Here is a 21,734-nt window from a genome sequence, read left to right as displayed (position 1 = left end):
GATCAATCTAGATATGGGAATGGGGTCTTATACTCATCTGTACAGAAACACTGAGAGATGGACAACTTAATAGCTGGGCTATTATGAAAAAATGCCACCTAGCCAGATCCCTGTGGTCAACAGAGTTGGTTTATCAGTTTAATTTTGATTGGTCGAAACAATAGGAAGTGAGGTTATAAAAGAAAACATCTTGAATAAACTGGGCTGGTAGTGAAAAATACAAGAGATTTTGGGAATATTGGCCACAAAATCCAAATCTTCATAATTCAGTTTACTAAAATAACTGACAAAAACTTAACAAACACAGTAAGTTGAGTTATTGGTATTTTGCCCACAGTTGGTTTGCAAGCTATTTGGTGTCAAAACCGTAAGCAGATTGTTAACCTCTGCTTAGTAATTGCACCAGACAGTTTAACCACAACATCCAAAGCCTCTCTGCTCTTTAGAGCCCATTATGGACTTGTTGGGCCATCTGCCATCGGGACGGATCTCGGATCTCGTATCTGGTGCTTAATCACCAATCAAACAGGAGTGAAATTCTAAGCACAAATAGTGATTCATGATTGAAATTAGCAGCCTAGTTTCATTGTACAGATAGTGCAGCTAAAAAACCTTTTGGTGTTCTGGGAGCAGAGACAAATAGCAGAAATGATTGGTCTGTATTCCTTTGGGGAGTTTTCCTTTTTTTTTACAGCTTTTGACAATCAATATTTTAGAGATTGAGACCAAATGGATTTACACCACTTTTTGTTATGTTCTCTTTTATTCTCTGCTTGGGGACACAGGGTGGTCATGGTGGAGTTTTATAGAGAGGTATTGATCCCTGAAAGGGATTAGTATAACAGGGTATGTTAGCACCATTGATAACCATATTATTTCCTAGAATCATAAGAATGAATAGGGGCAGCAATGTTGCCAGGGTCACAGGATTTAAAAATAAATAAATAAATAAATACATAAATAAATAAATAAATAAATAAATAAAATTACAATTATTTTTTCTTCAAATCAGTTGAAATGTTTCTTTCTTTATGTATGTCTCGCTAAAGTCAACTTCTAAAGTGCAGTCTACTCTCTTACTCATATTTACTCACCCCTTCCCAATAGTATCTATAGCTTAATCCCCTTACCCCATAGTCAAACCGCCTACCAAAAACACCTGTAGCCTACCCCCCCCCCCCTTAACCCTATGTCAATTTACCCCTTTACCAAATTTGCAACGTTTAAAATGTACTGGGCAGAGATGTGCCACTGCATCTCAGACATCTAAACAGTGGCTTAATCAGTAGTAACTTGATTTGGTCCTCTGCCCACACCTTCAGGAACAGAAAGGCAGGATAGCTGACATGAAGTGGCCTTTAAACAGCCTTCCCTGGAAGTCATTAAATTCGGCTTTGCTTCGGCTAATCGCTGACATCCATCACAATTTGTCAACCTCAAGCTGTGCATGTTTCACCTCTAATGTACTGGATGTATCTCGAGTGACAGTCTCCATTAGTCAAAACTGGTGTTAAAGATTACACAAACCTAACCCTGCTCATTTGTACTAATAATGTAAAAAGTTGCTATTAATACAAGGTTGCTGTGATTCCCTGAGCCACTATCAAGGCACAAGCTACAATATGTAAATATATTGCAAGGTTTTTTTTTAAAACTAGTTTAACTAATGTTAAAGATCACAGGCAGTAGTTCACTTCTACTGAAAGGTGCAATTCATGAATATTAGGTAAACAAGCCTCTGAGGATGCATGAAGGCAAAGATACTGCATAAATATTTTGTAATACTAGTTTGAAATATTTTGGTTTTGGCAACAGAAAATTGAAAATATTTGCACAACACAGATCAAATGGTTTTAACAATTTTTTTTTAAATCCTCTTTTCAGTCAGTTTTAGTGCTTTTCTATCTTTGGATCCAACTGTGTACTATTTTCAGTTTTTCCACATTAAAAAAAGTGTTTTAGGTGTTATAAAATCCTTTGTAATCAACGTTCATGGTTTTCACTCTTTGGATCCTATTACTGACTGTGTACAGTATGCAACTGTTCTGCACTGTAACAGTGGTACATGACAATATTGACCCCATGCTGCTGATTAATTATGAATACCATTTAGTTTATCACCATCAAAGCCCTGAAATGAACAACCCATGTTTGATCTAATATAAAAGCTTTTTTGTTGGAAAGTTGTTGTTGTTTTTTTTTACTTTATCTTTTCACACACACATGTAAAACAGTCATATCAACTACTGCCATCGGCTGGTGAGTATACCTCAAGTTGCTAATGATGGAAACTACTATTGTCACTCTTACAGTGCAATCCCCATTTAAGGTTTCAGTATGCATGGGAATATTAGATTTAGTCTTTATAATATTAGTTAGAGAACAACAACAGTTAACAAATAACCTATGTTTTAAATGTGTGTAACAGGTTCACTATATGACATGAAGATTTGTCATAAATCTCTACTATTATCCAACAGAAAACGTAGTTTCAGAATGAAAAAGAAAATGGTTTAAAACACACCCAAATCTCCCTTGGTATAAAATTGCTGCAAGCTACTACAAAAGCTGAACGTACTCAACATTTAGGCAAATAACTTACTGTACTAAATTAATACTTTAAACTTCAACAACATTCTAAAAGCAATAAATAATTGATGAAAGCTGTTATGCAACTTTCTCTGTCTCCGGACATCTAACTAATGATTTCAACTTCAACAGTCTTTTAAGAATAATAAATGGCAAAATTAGTGGAATGTAAATGACATCAGACAAGATGCTGCTGTATCAAGAAGAAGAAATGAAAACTGTTACCAGGTAAAGAGCAACGGAATCTATCAAACCCATCATCATCAAGAACAAATATGAACTGATGAAGTAAATAAACATTGTGTCGCTACTTTAAATACTCAAACTGAACTCATCAATAAGACCAATATACAGGGAAATATGTGGTTAGGAAGATTATTTAAACAGCTGAATTTCAACAAATTTACCTGTGATACTAATGAATTTGACTGTTCAAAGAGATGTCTGTCTACCTCGTGACAACCCCATGCACCCTACAAATTCAAATAATCCATGTTCCCAACTAATACTCTTCTGCACATGGCCCTTAGCATGGACACCCAACTTCTTTGCCCCTAACTTTCTATTCCATTAATTACTATGACAGAGTTCATCTATCCGATGGTGCAAAAGAAGCCCATCTTCTGCATAAAAAACTTCTGATTTAATTGAAAGTTGAACATGTTCAGTTTTCCAGGAGGAAAAGTTCACGGAGGAATCAGAAGTAATAGGGGGTTTGTTCCACTTAATCAAACAGTGGTGTATTTATCTGTGGTGAAAATGCTTGAAGCTTTAATTTGTAATTATAAGCTATCATTTCTCTATACAGAAATCTGATTAAAGAATGATTTTTCATAGAAGCTTGGGTCATTCCATAAAATAAGGTGAATACACACACATTTTGTGTAATGTTTGCTTAACTGTTTTGTGTCACTTTTTAATAAATGTTGAATTCTTTACATATTGGAGGGCACTATAGCATCCAACAGAGAAATAGAAAGGCAAGCCAAAAACATGCAAATATTACACAAAATGTTTGCATCAATGATATACATGTAACTAAAATGTTCACTTTTTTTGTAGAATGACCCAGAACTGACTTTCCATATCTATAAAATATCCACAGAATAAAAATGTCAGCTTTCTTGTTGGAGCAATCATACTTAAGTATGAGCAAAGATAACTACATATAATTTTGACATTTCAAAAACCAAATATAAAACTTTCCAGGAACAGTGAAAGGCTTCATACACTGTCATTTTAAAGATGGTTCAGTATGCATACACATTTTTAGTGATTGTATGATCAAAATCTTGCTCCTAAACTTTCTCTTATATAACACAACATCTAGACCATTAAAACAACATCAATGAACTCCCTTTAATTTTCTAATCTACAAAGTGACCATCTCAGCAGTCAGCCAAAAAAAAAAAAAAAACATTCAAGGCTATCACCCACCTAAAGTGAATGGTAAGATAGGGCCCTGAGGACACCATGACACGAGGTAGAGTTTTCCCACAGAGGCCCACGTGGGACCCAGCCTCCACCTGAAACAAGAGGAAATCTGTCGAATTACTTGAAACAACAAATTGCGGCATACAATTTCACTAGGGGCTAATTAGGCTCCCGAGTGCACTAAGTCGCACTTCAGGGGTCCACTCTCATCAGACTTCAGGGAGGAGAAGTGACAGGTTTACGATGGCTAGCTAAGATGTGGAAGTTATTTCGTATCGAAAAGTTCGCATAGCCTGCCTACCTCAGGTTGCTAAGAAAGAAGAAAGGAGAGAATAATTGAAGGAATGCAGGAGAAAACTTAAAGAGGGGAAAACATGAAAAAATGAAAAGAAAAAATAATTGCTAGGTCAAAAAGGTTAATTGCAATCAAGTTGATAGGTGTACAGCTTGATGTGTAGGAAAAAAATGTCCTCCTTGTTTGTAGTGGAGTGCACTCAATTGGGAAATGATCTGCTTGTCAGAAGCCTTTGTAATGGAAACTGTAACTGTACTTCTAGTATATAACAATTTATACTAATGTGAACAGATCCTTAGTTAAAGCTATACACAGGTCAACTGCACACCACAAGTTGTGTTTTCTTTGAAATTTTACACAAAAAGATCAAGGAGATAATTGATTTTTTTCTCTTCTGTCTAAACAGAGCCATGTTTTCCTATTCATTTCACTGGAGTGGTAATCAGTGAAAAAAGAATGATATGAAAAAATAAAAGGCAAAGAGAATAGAGGTTCTGAAAGAAAGAAAGAAAGAAAGAAAGAAAGAAAGGAAAAAATATGGGTAAAAGGAGAGACAAAGAAGTAGGGTAGAGGAACAGATGGAATAAAAAGAGGAAATAATAGTAGCAAGAAGTAACTGACTTGGAAGGAAGGAGACGATGCAAAACACGAGGGATGACAAAGGAAAAAACATGATATATACAATAAGGAGGGCAACAGAAAGGAGTTTACAACACATTTACAATTAAATAATAGCAATTCGATTTTCAAACACAACAAAAAATTCTACCAACTTTATGATGAAGATGGCAAATGCTTATAAGCAATAACTACGCCAACAATTTATCCAAACATTCTGCAACAGAACATTTAAGGGTGCATTCACAATTTATTATTGCACAAGGGAGCTTAAACTAACTGCGCAGGAGCTCTTGCTGAATGCAATCAAATCAACAGATTAACTAGCCTGCTCTTGTTTTCAAGGAATTTCTATAATCACTAGCTTTTCTGTATTTTACTAAATGCTAGGAGGAACCTTTAATATTTGTTAGCTTATTAACCTGATTGCATTCAGCAACAGTCCTGGCAAAACTATTTCAAACTACCTAGTATGATAGTTTTATTGTGAATGCATCCTTAGAAGCCAAGATTTACTAAATCTTTATTTTTCATCCAGACCATAATTCTGTTTACTCAGAGATTTTTTTTTTTTGTCTTTCCGTCACTCACCATGGGATTATATATTCGCGCTGAATCATACACGTATAGGGCATCATTACAAACGAATCGTAAACTCCGATCTGGAATGTCTAACTCAACCACTTGCATCATGATTTTCCAATCTTCGTTTTCTGCTTTAAACACCAGGCGGCACTCGATATTGTCCCTGTAATACGTTTCTGTCTGTGGGTTGATGTGGGAATATACTGTGGCGCCCCCTATGTATTTTGTGTCCCCGCAGTCTGCGCCTTCCATGTAAACTGAAAATATAGGACGATAAAATAAAATTGCTGTGAAATAAGCTAAGTCACATAAACCAAACTTACAGAATAATTTAAAATGCAAATGGAAAATTAAGTCTATCATCAATATACATAATATTTCAATTAGTGCCTAAATTCAACTCTTAACACCAGATAAAATTCGATGAAACAAGACTAGACTCACAATGGCAAATAATTTCATTTGAGCTGAATGATATTTATCTTTATATAAAAACCAATGATTACTAGTAATGTTAAGTATACATATTTTCAAGTACTTTGTACATTTAATAAGATAAAATAAAACTCTTCCAAAGCAGTATGCATCATTAACTTTATTTCACTTTAATTGTAACAATCTCATCAAACCTTAATTGCAAAATCACTGGTAAAATATAAAATAATTTTCAGTTTCTTTGAACACAGCAATTCCCTTCTTAAACAATTTGGAAAGAGATTTACACTCAAACACCAAAATAATGGTGAAAACCAAAATAATGGGAAGACCTTGAGGATTCAGCTAACATCTATGCGTATTAATATTGCAGCTTCAGAAACCACAAGACTTAATCCATGATTTAACAGAAAGTGAAAGCAATGAGTCACGACCTGTCGTTGCGGTTTGTTTCCACCCAATTTCCCTAATACACTGTCAATTACGCCAGCACAGGCTGTCTCCTCTGCAGTCTCATTGTTCTATTATTATTCATGGGACTTGTGCTGCTTCCTTGATTAATCAACAGTGCTATATTTCTGTCAAACATTTGCAAAAAATGTGATTCATATTCTTTAATAATAAGTGAAGTAAGTATTAAGGTAGCATGAGCTATCAGAAAATACAAGTAAACAAAACCCACTACAAATTGGAAATTGGTTAAAATTTTTCCACGTTGTTTATTGCCTGTCAGTGACCGCAGTGTCTAATTTTCAGTAGGTACCAAATAGAAGCAAAAACAAAAATGACAAAGATAAGCCAAGAAAGACAGGCTTTAAGTAATAGAATACGATTTAGTAGATAAGTAAGTAAAAACTGATAAGGAAAAGGATGATTCCAAATAAAACTCTCTGAGTTTACAAATTATATATAATCCTTATTCCTGTTTCAAAAATATCAATTGTTACTGATAAATCTAAATGTTCTGATGTTGATTTCTATCATGGTTTTGTCAGTGCTTTGTTATACAGACACTTTCTTTCAGGCACATTGCATTCAAAGCTTGCCAAAATACTAGTCACCCTTTTCCAGAACCAAAATTGATTGTTGGTCCTATGCAGTTGAAGTTGATGTGTTATTGTCATCAATAATTTTCTTGTGAATGTAATGTAATGATTGCTCATCACTGCATCACGGTTTGAAAGTAATGATGTTGATGATTAACTATGGCATGTTTAAGTGAACAATACACAGTAATGATGGAGAATGCACAGAATTGATGGCTGTAGAAGTGTATGGTTGAATGGAGATGGAGTGTGAGAGTAAAAAAAGACTCGAAGAGGAAAGAAATTATGAAAAAGAAGGAAATGGAGATAAAAAAGAGTGTGTGTGTGTATGTGCATGTGTGTGTGTGTGTGTGTGTGTGTGCATGTGTGTGTGAGAGAGAAGGAAATAGAGGAAGTAAAGCGAGTGGCAATAAAGCAAAAGTCAGGAGAGAGAGAGAGAGAGAGTGGCTGTAAAGCCTCTATTTGCAGACCTTCGTTTTACTGTGTGAATTTCCACATGTACATGTAGTGTTTGGTCCTGAGACCACAGGTGAGCCTTCTAACTCATAACAAGTCTTATCCTAGCAGAAATCTGAAACTCTAGGAATTTCTGCAAGAAGCTCTGAGCAAGTAACTGAAGAAACATGTTATTAACCATGTAAAGTTGCTAGCGCCTGGGGGTACATGTACAAAATACCTGTTCCCAACACAGGTTTAGATCACTTCATTTGGTAAGAATGTCACACCGTTGAATGCACTCCATTTGCCTGTTTTTTTTTTCTCTCTTTTTTTTTGTATAAGTTTTTTTTTTTTTACTATTTGTACATTTCTTGTAACCTCTGTAAGATGTTTATCAAGAGTAAATATCATCAATGGAGTCACAACATCACTTCCTTCCTACCATCCGCCAGGGCCATCGATTGACTTTTCACAAGATATTCACAGATATGTCTCTTGCTAATTCTGTACATTTTTATCATCTCTGTCCAGTGAATATTTTTGCATGGAATTAATGTTATCACTCAGCTAGCCTCTAGTATAGATAACCTCCTTTCCTCCTCCTGTCCCCCTAGAAATCTAGCATCTCAGCTGGGGTAACCAATAAATGCTTCATGCCAGGCCTGGAGCCAAAGGGGAGAGGGGAGGAGAGAGAGGGAGAGAGAGAAGGAGGGAGAGGGCCGGAGAAGGGGGGTTTCAAACAAACTATCCTTTTTGCCAGAAAAAAAGTGTGCTCTGGGTAAAAATTGATCTAGGTACGCACAAAGTGATAAGTTCACTTTATCAGAAATAGAACCCCCCCCCCCCCGGACCCTTGAAATTGCTGGTTATTGGCCTGTGTGCTAACAGCATTATTACCATAGGGGGATGTACAGTGCAAGTTGATACAAATACACATTTAGTTCTAGCAGCATGCTGCATGTTGTTTCATGGAGAACTAAAGGCAAATATATCTCCTTCATCATTTTCCCTGACAAACCATTTATTTAAATAAATAAATAAATAAATAAATAAATAAATAAATAAATAAACAGTTTCTAAAGAGACAAAAGAGAGAAAATGAAAACCCTATTTCTTGTGTATGGGCCTTTTAATATTCTTTTGAACTTGTTTTTTTTCTTTTTCCTCTTTTTTTCAGTCTTCTGGATCTTCATGTGGGCAAATAAATGTACATAAAAAGCCTGGAAAATGATGTATTTGATCTGTTATTTGAAACATGAATTATCATTATTATAAATGAAACTGTCTTCTTCATCACTTCACTTCTGATAATAACAAATTGAACAAATTGGGCAATGTGTGAGTGATCAAAGCAATCAAAAGCAGCAATTTTCCCATTTACTACAATGAAGTTTACTTTGAAGTACTGGGGCTTATGATGAATACTATCAAACTGAATGTTAATTGAAAATCAGTAATGGTCAATTGCAGTATTTCATTTTAATATATTGCCAGTGCTATCAAAGCACCATATGACAAGCCTCCCAAGTGCTTGATTATATGAATAGTAAAGCAAAGGAAGAGTTCACATCACCTTCCAATAAACCAATTCTGATTTGGTACCCAGAAGGCCAACCCCAACCCCTGATCTTTAAGTGTGAACCAGACCTATCCCTCAAATAAGACAATTTTTATCCTTTTAAAAACAACTAACAATAACATGTTCTTACTTTTACAGGCTGCCAATTTACCCTGGGCTAAATAAGACTACCAAGACTACTATTTAAGACCCAACTTTGAAATTTACCTACTTTTGAAAAACTGGCCCTGATCTTTAAGTGTGGACCAGACCTAACCCAGCAATTATAAACCAACATCTAAGAGAACACCACGATGAGATTTGACAGGCTATCAGAGATGAATCAGCCCTAACTGAGATAGTAATTCTATTCCCCATCTGATTTCTTTCAAAAAAAAAGTGGAATAATATCAGGAATGACTTTATGTTAGTCTAACTACTGTTGGGCCAGGTGACTGTGTCAAGTGTAGTACTTGAAAGTAACTAGTAAAAGATGTTATATGAATATGATCAACCTCATAATTAGTGAAAACAGAATTCCATCACCAAATGAAAAAAAAATCTGGTTGCTCAGTCATGTAAATTTACCAACATAATGGAAAATAAGACATTATTACAAAAAGAAAAGATTTCTTAAAAAGTACAAAACTCCTTAGCACTGCCATGAGTAATCTTGAGCGAGAGCTCACAAATTAATCAATAAATGATTGTATTTATTCTCACACATCAAGTGAAGTTCCATTAACACTCTGGCTTCCACGCCAATTAACTAGGGGATTTCATTTCCTTATATATATGCATGTATTCATAAATGTATAATAAGGTTAACAAACTGAAGATATGTTTTATCTGACAAATACACAATATAAGGTGTGTGTGTGGGTGAGAGAAAGAGAGAAAGAGGGAGACTTGTGGAAAACAGAAGAACATGAGGAAGTAAAAAAACAGTGTAAATTACTCATTCTTTGTTCTCTTTAAGGGGCATCACATTTTTTTCAAAACTGATACTGCTTATATATGACAAATACAATACTAAACAATTAGCATGAACATCAATCATACACAAAGTTTCACATATCAAAACATACGACATACAGAGAATTGCATGATAATGATGATACCACATGCAATCTATACAAATATGCTAGACGGCATGTAATCAATATCTACTGAGTATCTCGGTGACTTTATCTTCCTATCTTTTATGAATGGAACATGTACAATAACAGATATTCGTTCAAATATATCTTACTGCACTGGTCTTGTCTTAATATCTGCTACATCATAATTTGCAGCAAGGGTAACACATGCGAAAATTTTGTGAGCTGCTACTTGATAAATGGTCATAAATGTGATAGTGATAGTACATACGACTTTTAATTTTTCTGGTCTGTAATTTCACACTGATCCCTTCATGTGTCCAAGGTAAAACTCAGTGAAAACAACTTCAGTTCATCAGGGGGTTCAGTATTGGCCTTAATCTACTATGTTCTAAACCTATCAATATCACTATTACCAATGCAAATATCTACACAACATACTCAACATAGCCAACTCAATCTTCACCAAGTTGTACAACCCTGGTGGCCTACTAGCAGGCGACCAGACAAAAAACCTCCGCTTCCCCAGGTGGCATCTAAAGGTATCAAGTCAGGTCTCCGCTGATTAATAACAATTACTGCTGGTGCTCTTCAGCAATGTGCAGCCCGTTCCCCGATCTGATTGATACGAGAGGCACAGCAGTTGTGGCCTGACCCTTAGATCAAAGAAAAATGTTAAAATTTTCTGTCTGAACAGTTGTGGTATGGTGCAGCTGGGAGAAGAGACATGGTTTCAGGTTTACAGTGGGTTGTTTGGATCTTTTTTTCCCCCAAGCTTTGTAGGGTCTCCTGGAATTCACTCCATTCCTGCTGGCTGGTTTCTTCCTACCTTAACAAGTCAATTATTGAAAGACTTGCTTTTGCATGACAATAAAATTCACTGCCATAGAGTATTTGTTTGATGATTATTGAATATTCATCTGCTTCTTGATACACTGTATATAGTTAGTCAGGCTTAAAAGGATGAAGTTGTCTCTTTGAGGTAAAATATTTAAATATTTTATAACAAAATGAATTTGCATTAGCATTACATATATGTGTGTGTGTTATGTGTCAATTCTAAAAAAATTCCAACAACAGTTTTTCATGTTACCTTTAGCAACCACCTTTCTACCGTAACCAATTTAATACATTTGCACACTGCGATAGACTGAAAATTTCAATACTCCTTGAAAAATGTTCAAGTTAACCAGTGTTGAATGCTATTCAAATTGATGGTGCTTTTCACATATACCAGTATCTCTTAAAAATAAAAAAAAAAAACACATATAGCTAAAAATAATTTAATTTAATGCTTATAATATATAATTATATCTACAATGTATAATTCAAAAACATGCATAAGTACAAGTTGTCATATTTCAGTCTACTAAAATTTTTAGAGGCGTCATAAAGCCCTTAAATATGTTCAACATATACACAGGTCTCCATGGCGGGTCATGCATTGCTGTGAGCAAAATCAGCTAGCATGACCTACTGTGCTGGCAGGTACAGCAATTAACACAGGTTTGGGAACATATACTTGTGTTCCTCAATTTATAGCTTATTTTTTGTCAACTTGGTGAGGTTAAAAAACAGACTGTCAGCTTTTGAAATAAAAATTAAAAATGTTATTGTGATTGACAAATATTAAAAGATGCATGTTGCCATGTTTGACACAAAACTGAAACAATTTGTCGTCTTTTGCAGACTGATAAAAAATAACAGCTCACTCTCACTTATATCACAAATTCAGCATTTAAAAACTTCTTCAGATCTCTAATTCTGGGTCAATCAAGTTTCTTTGGTCTCTACATTTTCCTCCCCACCAACTTGCTAAGTAACATGACTGTGCCTTAAGTGTCTGTGCAGCAATTTGAAGATTAATTAAGCACATAATTACTCTGCGGTCTGGGTTTTAATTCTGCTGCAACCCTTGGCTGTCTTCCATGTTATACAGATGAGCACAGTAACGTAAGGGGCGGGGGGATTTGCTTTCAAGTGTTAACTACAAGCCCACTAGGGAATATCAAAATTCTAGTTAGACACCTTTAACTTTATTGGATAAATCGGTCTTTAAGGGTACAGAGTCAAAAAGTATTATATTATTAGAACTCATCCCCAAGCACTATAATTTACACCCACCCCTTTCCTACCAACAAAATACAGACCTATTGATAAAAATCCAAGGTGTGCAAAGAGGCCTAGTATAGCAATTTTTTTAAATTAAAATTTGAGCAATAAAATGTATTCTGATACAATGTTCTTAATGAATGAAAAAAAGATGTAGGGGCAAGGTATCAAAATGCAATCAACACACAGGTCTATTAAAACAGGGAAGATGAGCTAAAAAAAATGGCTTTCTAAACTTTACTGGGATACTTCATTCTCTAAGAAATTTTTTTTCTCCAAGAACACAACTGAAGAAAGATATTTTTTCCTAATTAGAATAGAAAATAGCCTGCTGTGTAAAATAACAATGTTAATTACAAGAAGAGTGAAGAAAATTGCTTAACTCCTTTCACAAAAACACAACAAAAACACGGACAGATGGTGATTTGCTCTCAACTGATGTACCATGTCAGGGCACATCTAATCGAAATGTTCTTTCAGTCAGAAACAAAGACTGAGAATATGCCTTCCACAGTGTGCATCTTGGACAATTTTTATTCTACATTTTGCATGAATCTTCATTGCTCAATCTGATATTAGCCAGCCTAAATTTGATCGCTCCCCCACCCACCCTCCCTCCCAATTCCTCCTGCCTATCTGCACACTTAGGCTCTGTTCACATGAAAAGTCTATTTTCTAAAAAAAAATTTTTCTATTTGCAGTATCTTGTGATCACGGTCTGTGCCTTGAATACCCCGTGGCGTAATTACTGGCAAAGCGAGCCAGTTACTTCCAAAGCTGTAATTAATTTCGGCTGCGCTCGGAGTGATCACAAGATACCGCGAATAGAAAATAGATTTTTAGAAAATAGATTTTTCATGTGAACGGAGTCTCAGACTCAGTCTATTGTAGAATAGTGTGAATTTAGGCAACCTTGTCATCAGACTCTACATCCTGCCAGGGTAACTGTGTAATGTGACAATGATAACAAAGAGCAGTGACATATCCAAACATACAGGATTCAACATAAGGGACTTCATGCAGTTACCACATCCAAACTAAAACTGTATGTAGAGGTTTGCCAGTGATTTTTTCAAAGGGTTATCAGCATGTTGAATCTACAAAAGCTGCAACTGAGAAAGGGGGAATATGTACTCTTTAACATAGTCCAGTTAGATGATAACATATATATATGCAGAGTATTCTTTTTATGTATTCTCAAATCATCTTAATTATTAACTGACAGAGAGGCAATATGTTTTTGACATATTTAAAACCATGCACCATTCTGCATGGACCATATATTCTCAAGGATGTATGCCTCTTCTTTAAGCCTTAAAGCCTATTTGCTTATCCACCTCATTTTCACATTCTCTCAATGACTAGCAGGTCAAGCACAAAAATCTCTCAGGATTTAGTCAGCAACAAAAAAGTGAAATGAAGATGTTCACCAACTCAGTTGGAACAAATCTAGTATGCCCTGAGAGGATGAACAACACATTTGGTCATACACACACTGTACACAAGTTCCACATTCAATATCTGGCAACCTTGTCATGTCACAGTTAGAGAGACGAACAGATAATTACAAAGATCTTCTGATATAATTGACAATTAGCAGCCCACTGTGAAATGCCCCCTAATAAAGATTGGGCTGATTGGACCTCATTATGATCCTATTACTGGAAAATCTTTTGTTCGTCTTCTTTAAGCCAACTAATTGAACACTGAGTGTGACAATAGGAAACTTCATGATTTTCAGACGCATCAGTTGCCTTCATGCTTGGCCTGGCCTAAAAGGTGTATAGATCTGCATTGTTACGGGTAACATTTGTTTAACTCCTTTCAACTGCAGAGTTTATATGTTGTTGTTATTTAAGTTAGAAATATGGTGTGTGTATAATGGTCATGCTGTAAAAATTATCTTGACTGCTTATGAAAATCACTGTCAAGGGGAAATAAAATAATTTCATTTCAAACTAAATCTCAAAAGAACTACCTGGATAACATGATCTTGGACTGAGCAATGTTGGCTGCAATCAAGTTGGAAGATCAATTTTAGACTTAATGTGGTGATGACGATAATAATGATGATGATGATGCACCATTTCTGCTTATAAAAAAGTCCATTTCTATTCAATATTTAAATAATCTTAAGCTTTTGCTATAAAGTCTAAGAAAAAAAATAATGAAAAATTTATAACTTAAAAAGCAATCATACAGACACATGTACAACAAATATTATGGTTCATATATTATAAGTTCAGAGAAATAATTTCTCCCCTATGAATACATCATCAACCCACATGATTCTTGCCCTCAGCAGTGTTTGGTGGACAAATTGCCAATTGTTACTTTAAATGTCATTTTATGGTCACTGGCATAACAGAAAGCTCCTCATCTTTACAGGACTTTAAATACCAGGCAGCATGCTGCAATCTTTCCTTCTGTTTGCCCATCACTTTATTGAAATAACTACAAAATTTCTGTGAGATTCAGAAGAGAAATTATATCTAGAAAATAACACGACCCCTGAGAAAAGATTATCAATAAACTGCCTGCTTTGTTCACACAGTTGCTATGCTGGAGAGCATCTGATTTGATCAACCAATAAAATTAAACAATGCACTATTTTGACATCCTGGAGTGTAGCCAATCAATAAAAGTGTTAGTTTGCACTAGTTTCCAACAAAAAGTCCACATTTCCCCAGGAAAAATGATTTTCAAGACAAAACAGAGACTTCCTGGAAAGGAATATTGGAAATACATTAATCAATTTATTACAGAAAATGGTGACCTGCATGTGTCTTAAAAAAAAGGGGGGCCTAAAAAATCATGTTGTACCAAACTCATTACATGTTTTATTTGAGCATTTTTTCCTAATGGCTAATTAAATGCAGTGTACAGTAACTTAAACAGGCCAAAACTCACGGCTATTTTGGTGAAAAAAGATATAACAGCAAGTCAAGGGGGCATAGATGATCATGCAAAAGTTCACCACATCAGTCTGTTGTGACATATAGAGTAAATGAAATTTAAATAAGTTGAAGTATAAAGCTTTCTGGTGAAAATGATTATGTGTCAGTAAGCCATGTGGAAAAGCAAAACATCTTTTAAAGATTCTTTAGGTTTAACGCATCAGTCAGATATGACATAGAGCGCATTCTCAACGAATTAAGCCAGGCTTTACAAAGCCGGTGACCTAAAAATGGCGGACGTACATGAAAGAAAAACCGCCTAATCTTTTAATAGTCTCTCCGCCTCTCACACGCCTCCCAACACGTCGTCCCTGCGGGGTACAGTAATTAAATCTCGGCTCCGAACATTAATATTTCCGTGAATATCTCTGGTGATATTATCTCCGTAGATAGTCGATTCATTGCTGCTCTATGGGCCAAATTATTCCTTTTTCGTCTCTGTTTTCAAAGATAATAGAACAGAAGAGTTTTTTTTCCTTCGATCGCCTTCAGCCGCCGTGCTTTCTTCACCACGAGTTTAACTGATGAGCATGCGCACTTAATATTTCTCAGGTAGCTTCCGCATGGCGAACGGAGCCGAGATTTAATTACTGTACCCCGCAGGGACGACGTGTGGGGAGGCGGAGAGACTATTAAAAGATTAGGCGGTTTTTCTTTCATGTACGTCCGCCATTTTTAGGTCACCGGCTTTGTAAAGCCTGGCTTAATTCGTTGAGAATGCGCTCATAAACTATGGATGATCACTATCAGCACAGATCAAAGAATTAACACATGTTCTATGCTGCAATTTAAAAGATCATTGTATCATTTCACACATACTTCAACAGTATCTAACTATAAGGTGCCTCCACCTTGTTGAAATGTTTAAATGGGCTGGGATATTGATCACTATAGTTTACCTCACAGTACACCTGCCACAAAACAGTAACACTCACTCAGGACTGCAAACTGGGACACACACAGTGTGAACAGTGTGCCTTTCAACACTTAAGAAATGCCTCTGTTACAATGTACGGCCTTGTGACTGCTTGGAAAGCAAATTTTGGCTCTCTCTCATTATGGTAAAACAGTCACAAGCTTAGTCTAACAGGAGCTTCAGAAAAAAATTAAATAAATAATTAAATAAATAAATAAATAAATAAATAAGCCAAGTTGATTGCTATATGTCATACTGACAAGACTCATAAAAATAACTTAAAAGCTTCTGTCATATATCTAAGTAACAATGCAAAACAGACCACAGATGAGCTTAAATTATTCAAAAACTAGCTGACAATAATGACTTGCCATACAATATGATCTTTTTACTTCCACAAATCAAAATTACTAGAAATGTTTCACTTGCCAGTGTGAGCCTGGCAGGAGAGAAATGAACACAGTGGATAAAAGCAGGTCATCTCTATATACCAGTGGTGTCTATCAGTTTTAGGGCAGGCCGCCTGCAGACATAGCTACCCTGCCTGTATATTACATTCACCTACTGTTACAGGTGTAGTAAACGTAGACACTTTTTACATAACTGTCAGACATTATCTGTCGACTGTCTCCATCTTAGTCTCCGTAGTGCATTTATTATTGTTAACACTGATATATGATTTAAAACTTGCTGGGGGATTTTATATGCAACATGACAGACAATTTAAAATCATCTTCAGTTAGAGAAGCTCTTTCTTTATTCTAAGTACAGTATTTATCCTTAAAAAAATAAATTTATAAAAAAATTTAAGAGTAAAAAATTTTTACTATTATAGAAATGCCATCATTTATATATTTTGATATTTTTTAATTTTAATTATAATTTTGTCTTTATAATGCATACATACATATATGATAATGTTGCACACCTCAAACATCCGTAAATATTATCCCAATCAAAATTTTGAAACTCCGGAACGTATGAAGGACTGCCAATCTCTTCATATCAGTTAATAAAAAATCTCATTCTTTTCTTGGTAACACAAAGGTCAATATTTGATAAAAATAACTTTTACATGACGGGAACAAAGGAAAATCAAGTCCACCCTGAGTAATAATTCAATTTTCTTATCACACTGATTAGAGAAAATCACATTATGAATATATGACACATTAATTTCCAGTGAATCACAGCTCTCTTTATACCAGTTCTGAAGTCTGGGTTATAATTTAACAGATTGACAAGACCAAACTAATGAATCTGCATCATTCCAATTCAATTTGTGGCCCCTATCTTTTCAAAGGAACTTTTACGTAAGGTACAGATTGGTTGATCAATAACACTACATGGGGGACAAAAAAAGTATCAGATCATAATGCTAAAATCCCTGATATTGGAATTGAAAATCTACAAATGTCTGAGGGACGATAACATAATTTCCTCAGAAATAATTCTAGTAATTCTCCACAGAATAATGGCTGCTAATCTTTTTACTGCATAAACCATGTTCAGGGATTATTACTGAGAGCCTCTGGGTCTTCCTCAAGAGAAGACAATTTATACCACGTAGCCCTCTAAGTGGGTAAGGTTTACCGTCTCAGCAATCTCAGGGTGAGAAGATCTGAGTACAAGTTGCCTTCGACATTAACCCTGAGTAAACATTATATCCTCCACAACATTTCAAAGCATTACTTGGAGTTTCCTTTTAACTCTCTTAACAGACCAAAAACGATCAATATCAGCTCAATACAAGTACAAAATTGCAATATTTAGTTTGGAAGCTGACCCTTTCACTGCGACCACAGCTATTTCTACCTCAGATAATAACCTGTAAGGATTAGTGAATATGCAATCAACAGAGCTGTACTCCTATAGTGGCCGCATACTTAAGCTCTATTATGCTGTATATGTCACTGGTAATAGAGGTGGTTACACAATAATGGCTTGTCATGTGCCATTGCAACAATACGCACTGAACCACATAACCGATCAGAATGGATGATAAAGGCAGCTCCTCGCTTTCTTCTGGTACTTGTTGTATACCGTTATTTCCGTTTCCATCAGCAGAAAACAAAAAGGCTTTTCCTACAACAGTACGTAGTATCTTAGTTTAGATAAATATAAAGAGTATACAGCTGAAAAGGGAGGGTAGTCTAGAAATTTCCATTTTTTGAATTAAATTTATATATAAAGGGTATAAAATTCACCACAAAAATGGAAAGAACAATGCTGGACTTGTCCATGTCAACCGTTTACATTCTATTTTTCATTTGTTTATTGGAGAAAAATAATATTTCTTATCAATCACAAGCAAACTGCAATTTTATTTCTGCAAAAAAAAAGTCTTGTTTAAACTTTAAGCTAGAACTTGTCATCAGTCAAAACCTACATACAAGACAAAGACATTATTCCCAATGAAAATTCGGACACAATAAAAGAACAGCAGTTCAGCTATAATTACTAGTAGATGACCCTAGTCAAGGTAAGAGAGGCTGAAATAGGGAACTTTTTACATTTTTTAAAGGTTGGCTTTTAAATGCCACTGCTCATCTGAGTGTTGATTATAAACCTAGCAAGGTGTTTCAGGGTCCATTAGACAATTCAGTGGAAAAGGTTCATCCTTTACTGACTGTACAATGTTGGGGTATATATAAAGTTCAAGACAATTTCATGTCTCCAAACACGGAAAAATTCACTAAAAGCGAACATATATATAGAAATAAATTAAATTAAATATCATTTTACTGCTTTCGATGATGTACATTTCGTGGCAAAAACACTGGTTTACTATCATCTTCTGAAAATCCGCTCTTTCCAACCCAGCGCTGTACTTCACATTGTAACGTTGCTACACGCCAGTATACTGCACTACGAATAGTAAGCAATATTTACGATCGCCGCTTGAACTCCGCAAAGCAAAACAACATCAAAACATCCCAAGCAATGTGTTATCTCCAAAAATCAAGTTATGAACATTTTTGAATACTTACATGTTTGTGTCTTCTTGCTTATTCCTTGGTCTAATATCAATATAATAATCCAAAAGTACGTGGAAGCAGTAGCGAGGTATTCAAGCACTTGCGCCATGTTCGCGTTTGATTGATAGCTAGTTCATTTCCGGGAATGTCACTTTCAACGATAAGGGCTAACGCGCGTCGTATATTCAGGGCATTGTTGTTAGTTTATTTGCATTAATGCACATAAATGCAGCAGAGAAGACTCCTCAACACGATTGCATCAAGATATCCAAGCAATTGCGAAGGGCGCCAATCAGAATCGGGAATTACACTCACAAAATTTCTCCCTGGTTTAATATTACTATTTTGAAAGAGTTAATTAGTTAGTTTTATCCCCCCATCTATTATATTACACTAACAAAAGAAGACATTATATATTTTTTCTATTTTTTCTGATACGTACTTCAAGATACCATAGAAGTAGAGACTTCTATGAAGATACATATGAACCGAGCGTCAATGGGGCATGAATTCCCAGTTATGAATATAAATCACTTATACTAGTCTCTTATGCCTCTCAAATAAGTTCGACATGCCAAAGGATAAACCAAATAAATCACTCGATCAACAATAAAAGAGCAGTAAACTGCTCCTTTCTTTAAATTTTTGGCCCTAAATTTAACCTACTTAGGCCTACCTGTTTTAATTATTGGCCCCATTGATATACAGCTTAGAAAGGTAGCAGAAAAATCCGTTCAAAACTCATTTTTGAGGTAATATCAAACAATGTCTTTTGGTAATTATCTTAGTTATACTATATGAAACTATATGCTGGCATTTGGTTGGCCTTTGTGACAAAAAAATTAACTTCATATGCATATTAAAGCAAAGTCTAATACATTTGCATATGTCAGTAACTCGAAAGGCATTAAAAACGATTTTATAAACGTGTAAAGTCAATAGAGGAAGATTTTTTCGACACTTGAACGTATCTATACAGTCACTGATTACGAATAGGAAATCCTCCCTTTGAATCTCAACACACCCACGAATCTTTTCCCGCATACCTTCTTGTAACACATGTCTCCCTCAATGATCAGACTTTGTGCTGATAATAATATTCTACAAGTAAATTAATTAATTATTATTATTATTATTATTTATTTTATATATTTTATCTATTTATTTATTTTACAGAAATTATTACAATACAAAGTACTGAAAATTGCGTAGAATTAAACAGATGAATCATACATTCTTTCTTTTTGAAACTTTTGTAAATATAAAATTTCGTACAAAGAATCTTGTTAGAGATTAGTGTTACTCGTATATTAGGCAGCTGATCCAAAGCAACATAGTATAAAAAGCCTATGAAACTGACATTTGGTACTGGGGAAAGGGGGGGGGGCGTCATGACCTTGCTCTACCCCTGCCCCTTACTATAACCCTCGAAGCCTCGACTATTATGTCAAAACGACGTCGTGTATTATCTGTCTGTGACGCCATCCATGTTTGCTCCAATAGGCTGTCAGAGAAGCACAAAATGCACTTAAGCCTTCTATTCAGCAGCGGAACGTTATCCGGCGGGTACGGAAGGGCTTCGCCTCTCTTCAAACTTGGAATTGTGTTCGTTAACAATGCAGTGCATCGGCTGTGATCCATACGATGGGTCGAAATGGGGCTTTTGCGAACGTCCCGTGCCACGCAGAAATCGGATAAATTGGGGATTTAAGAACTGAAGATGCAGTTCGTCACAACTTTCTTCGGGATCGAAATTATTGCCCTTAAGCGATATTGCAATGACGCAGTCGAATACTGCAGTTAACGAACCAGACGAATATACGAAGCTGGCGATGTTGAAAAACTAAACACGATATCCAAGTCATCAAGGCGGTTGAGATTTACAGGTCGACATCACTTCACTAGCCGTTAGTGGGCATTGCTTCTCGGCCTTTTGGCTAAGATCAAAGTGTAGTATCTGTTCTTATCAGCTTAATATCTGATACGTCTCCTACAGGGGACTTCGATATTAAACTGATTTTTGGAACTGGGCTGGGGCGTCAGGAGCTTGCTCCACCCCTGCCACGGGTTGGCCTGGTATTGCAGTACCTCCAGGATAGGCCCACTCCCTCCGGGGAGTTGCATAAAATTTAAATAATAACAACTCTCCTCAGTATACTCACAAAGTCATGTTAAACATAAAATAAACTAACAACTCTCCTTTCTTCATACGATCTTGGCATACTCACACAGATATTTGCTTGGATACGACATGTGCAATTTATGTTGCAGCGTACAGCAAGCAAAAACTCCTCGAAAATGCCTCCACCTGTGGGATAAATTCAAACGCGAACGAATTGCGCACAGACTGCTGTCGCTTAAACTAAGGCAAACCATCTCCGAAATCTTCTGCACCGTCCTATTGACAAACAGCGTCTCCAAGTTACGCAGTGACACATCACACTATTATGTCGAAACGACGTCGTGCATTATCTGTCTGTGAAGCCATCCAATTTTCCTCCAATAGGCTGACAGAAAAGCACGAAATGCACGTAAGCCTGCTTTTCAGCAACAGAACGTTATCCGGCGGGTACGGACGGGCTTCGCCTCTATTCAAACTGGGTATTGTGTTCGTTAACAATGCAGTGCATCGGCTGTGATCCATAAGTTGCGTCGAAATGGGAATTTTGTGAA

At 35.8% G+C, this 21,734-nt stretch overlaps 1 protein-coding gene and 1 non-coding gene across 2 annotated transcripts in view; one reads left to right on the top strand and one right to left on the bottom strand.

Annotated features, from left to right (window-relative positions):
- LOC106151531 (uncharacterized) overlaps positions 1-19,261 on the bottom strand; it is a 36,521-nt gene extending 17,260 nt beyond the window's left edge. The window contains exons 1-3 of the mRNA XM_013524849.2: positions 19,074-19,261; positions 5,528-5,778; positions 4,027-4,115 (exon numbers count right to left, since the gene is read on the bottom strand). Of these exons, the coding sequence (XP_013380303.2) occupies positions 4,027-4,115; positions 5,528-5,778; positions 19,074-19,170 (437 nt within the window). The 5' untranslated portion in view covers positions 19,171-19,261. The remainder of the gene's footprint in view (positions 1-4,026; positions 4,116-5,527; positions 5,779-19,073) is intronic.
- Positions 19,262-20,978: 1,717 nt separating this feature from the next.
- On the top strand, positions 20,979-21,171 carry LOC112041387 (U2 spliceosomal RNA). Its single transcript, XR_015334262.1, has one exon. It is a non-coding gene; the product is annotated as a U2 spliceosomal RNA (small nuclear RNA).
- Positions 21,172-21,734: the final 563 nt, after the last annotated feature.

The sequence above is a fragment of the Lingula anatina genome, chromosome 4 (assembly GCF_051362555.1).
Source record: "Lingula anatina isolate TDL-2025a chromosome 4, LinAna3.0, whole genome shotgun sequence".
Classification (NCBI taxonomy): Eukaryota; Metazoa; Brachiopoda; class Lingulata; order Lingulida; family Lingulidae; genus Lingula; species Lingula anatina.
The sequence above is the reverse complement of the archived record's forward strand: the minus strand, read 5'-3'. Positions and strand labels throughout refer to the sequence as shown.